The sequence below is a fragment of the Acanthisitta chloris genome, unplaced genomic scaffold, assembly GCF_000695815.1.
Source record: "Acanthisitta chloris isolate BGI_N310 unplaced genomic scaffold, ASM69581v1 scaffold2034, whole genome shotgun sequence".
Classification (NCBI taxonomy): Eukaryota; Metazoa; Chordata; class Aves; order Passeriformes; family Acanthisittidae; genus Acanthisitta; species Acanthisitta chloris.
This window is the reverse complement of record NW_008670766.1, coordinates 32,149-35,699: the sequence shown is the minus strand read 5'-3', so window position 1 is coordinate 35,699 and position 3,551 is coordinate 32,149. Positions and strand designations below refer to the sequence as shown.

At 38.7% G+C, this 3,551-nt stretch overlaps 1 protein-coding gene across 1 annotated transcript in view; it reads right to left on the bottom strand.

Annotated features, from left to right (window-relative positions):
* The window catches only part of ANO4 (anoctamin 4), a gene marked incomplete at both ends in the record, with an annotated part of 49,490 nt that overhangs the window by 14,117 nt on the left and 31,822 nt on the right, over positions 1–3,551 (bottom strand). The window contains one exon of the mRNA XM_009073777.1: positions 1,919–2,001. Within this exon, the coding sequence (XP_009072025.1) occupies positions 1,919–2,001 (83 nt within the window). The remainder of the gene's footprint in view (positions 1–1,918; positions 2,002–3,551) is intronic.

Here is a 3,551-nt window from a genome sequence, read left to right as displayed (position 1 = left end):
GTAATACTCTTCTAAAAAAGTTCAGGTAGCAGAGAGTGAATCATGGGAATGCTTTCCTGCAGGCTCTCTAGAGGACATGCACTTTCCGTAGTAGCATCAAGGTTGTAAGTGGAATTCGGGCATGTGCATAAAGAGAAGAGTGAAACAGAATGGTAAGTCCTGAACAGGCTTGAAACTGTTGCGCTCGCATCTAAGGAAAAGACTCCTCCAAACATTACCATAGCAGCCAGAAATCACTTAGTAGCATTACATGGAAAGGCAATTAAAAAGAAGTAAAAAAAAAAAAGGTAAAAATATCACAAAGCATCACTTAAGGACAACCTTACCAGGAAATTCAATATTTGTAAATGAACTGATCATAGAAGATTCACGTGGATGGCTTTATAGATCAGCATAATCCCAAATCCAGGTAGGTTAAATGGTGAAAGATGAAGATATATAACATCCCAAACTACAAACATCTGCAAGACCAGGCTTCCTGGGAAAAACATAAAAAGGGTCTCATACTGTACTATTGTATTTTGTTAGTTTAAAGGCTCCTTCTCATTCCGGGGACATGGACTGAGCTATAATCATCACTTGGAAATTGCAATTTGGTACAGCTGTCTTTTGCCTTAGCTGTCAGCAGCAGTGGTGGCATTTTTTTTGCAAATAGCCATGAGAGGACATGATCCCTGCAGGTCAATCCTGACCACAATTTGAGCCTCAGGCAGGACTATCTCCGTGTGGTCTCTGTGACTTGCCGGCGTTGGCAAGAGCAGGCTGAGAATCTCAGGAGAGTTGAATCAGTATTTGAGTATTTCCTAAGTATGTGACAATTATCCTGAGGTATCACCAAGAACTGACTGCATACGTGCGCAAATAATGATGTGACCGTTGCTATAAAGAAATCAATTTCCAGTGTGTGTATGTTATTTCATGTTATATTCTTGGATTATTTTCTTAGTCATTAAGAGTTGAAAAAACCCCCAATCCTACCAGCAAATGAGCAATTGTACCATTTCATGGCCTCATTGAACTACACTGCCTCATAGAGACAAAAATCCCATAACTCAGATGTCTCTCTCTCTCTGCTGGCAAGATTAATACAAAAGAAATTATTCCACAAAGCAGTAATATAGAAGTTCAACTGCATTGACACCACTACAGCAGCCTCTTACTATCTCTCCAAGAGTTTCCAGACAGTCATACAGAGGAAGGAGACTTTGTGGACACCTGTATGTCCAAAATCCCACTCAAGGAGCACTTCTGCCGTACTCACTGAATCTTGCTTTTCTATTGCAAAATAAAACCTTCCAGTTCCACTTAAACCTCAGTTCTCACTCACAAAAGCATGTTGTTTCTTTCTGGTAAACACCACAGGAAAAGGTTAAGTCTATTTTTCACTCTTTAGTTTCCTCCCTAAGGGCATTTCCTCTACTAACACAGGAATGAATTAAGCCCTTTGCATTGGTTCATCTCCCTCTCACCCTCCACAGCACTTATGTAACCATCACCTGAATGTTCAGAAGCTGGTACAAACTTCAAAAGGCTTTCTCTCCATCACTACTCTTAGTTACTATCTAAAAGAATAAATAAAAGCTCATTTGCCAAAATTCATGGTACCCTGGGCTGTCAAGAATTTCCTTGGATTAAACAGCAAAATTTGTTAGCTTCTAAAACAAAAATACATTTCCCCCAAAGTGTGTTTTCCCCCTGAAATCTCTCAAACTAATTTAGAATTACAAAGGTATAGAAAGGGGACAGTTTTGCCTAGAGAAAGTTTCTTCACATTCCAGAGGAAACATCTGAGGAGAAAAATGCTTGTTTCAGAGTTTACAAAGATTTGAAAATGAACTGAAAATAAATCCAAAATAAAACCATACATTTTAAACCAAATCTTTTTGTATTAGAAATGGAGTACTTTTTTTATACAAACCTCTTCTTCTTCCCAGTCTATCAAGTCCCAGTCATAAGCAATTACTGCTCGCCTTCTTTTCCAAAACTCCAGGAAAACAGTAGCTGGAGCAAGTAGAAAAAAGATACAAAATTGTTTTTAAATCAAGAAAATGTTAATGACTATCACAGAACTGTTGAAAGAAGCCGTTACATTATTTTCATTTCTTTGCATAAATGAGTTACTTTGAAAAGCAAATCATGCTGATGATCAAAACTACTTTCAAAAAGCATTGCTTTCTAAGGATTAGTTTGCTTGCTTCAAGTATGATTGAGGCTTTAGAGATTTCATTTAGAGCTAAATGAGAATGTTTAATTTCTAACCAACCAAGGGAAGGCTCTCAAAGAATAAAACTGTTCCTGTGAGTCATCACAACTAGATATAGCAGATTTCTGATGAAGCTAAAGGTTTCTTGGGGCTATTGTAGATAAAGCAATAACTTTCCTTCTTTGAAGACCATTTACAATACACAGAAATTAGAACCCAGAGGAAGCACATTCCAGAGCATGTGCAAATCTGTAGAATACTGCTGAGGTAACTGGAACTTCTGTTTTACACCTTTCTAATCCAGACCCTTTTTTTCACACTACATGAGCTCACATATGTTGTGTGGCAAACATCGCCCTGTACAGTCCTTACTGATAGAGTTCAAGATAGAGTAAAAGAATCTCAGAATCATTAAGATTGGAAAAGACCTCTGAGATCATCTACTCCAGCCTATGACCTAACACCACCAAGTCAACTAGACCATGGTACTAAGTGCCTTGGCATGTCTTTCCTTAGGCACCCCCAAGGATGGTGACTCCACCACCATCCTGGGCAGCTGGTTCCAATGTCTAATCAACCTCTGTGTCAAGAAATTCTTCTTCATGTCCAACTTGTGACCAGGTTATGGTGCAATCCTTGCAGGAAGGGGATCTCCATGGTACCCTGTATTAACCACATAGCAGCTGTCAACCAAGAGAGATGAGTAGATATCTTGCTGTTGAACCAGAAACTCTGACAAAATCACTGTCCTCAGATAAGCTTGGTTCATTATAGTCTAATTGTAACACTAACACACACATCTATCCCAAAGTTACCTGTCTCCAAGATATGACCACACCTCATGGAGCATGCACTTTATATTTTAATGACTATATCTTTTAGAGCTAAGTGAATTTTACACCAATCAGTAACAAAGGTATGTATGACTAGAGTCAGTCAAGCTCCACCTAAATGTAAAGAAATAGTACAAAAGCTAAGAATGAGGAAAAACTAGGTAAGAATCCATTGTAATTTCTGGGATTGGTCAACAGGCTGAACCTGTCTCCTCCCCCATAGGGTGGCTGGTTGGGTAAGAACCAAATAATCATCATTGCTGAATAATCATCTTCAGCTAACTTTCATTGGTGATTGCAGCTTGTTTGTAGATTGCTTTGAATAGGTTTTTGCAGTCAGGTACTATCACCGTCAAATCTTTGAACCTTAATCTGTCATGATTTTCTATTATCAGTGTTTGTATTAATAGAGGGTTATCCCCTAAACTCTTAGTGTGAGTCCTTCAAGGGTGCTAGCAGTTACCAGCAGCAGGTAACATACTCGACTAAAAGTCTGGAGACTCAGGAGGGGATCT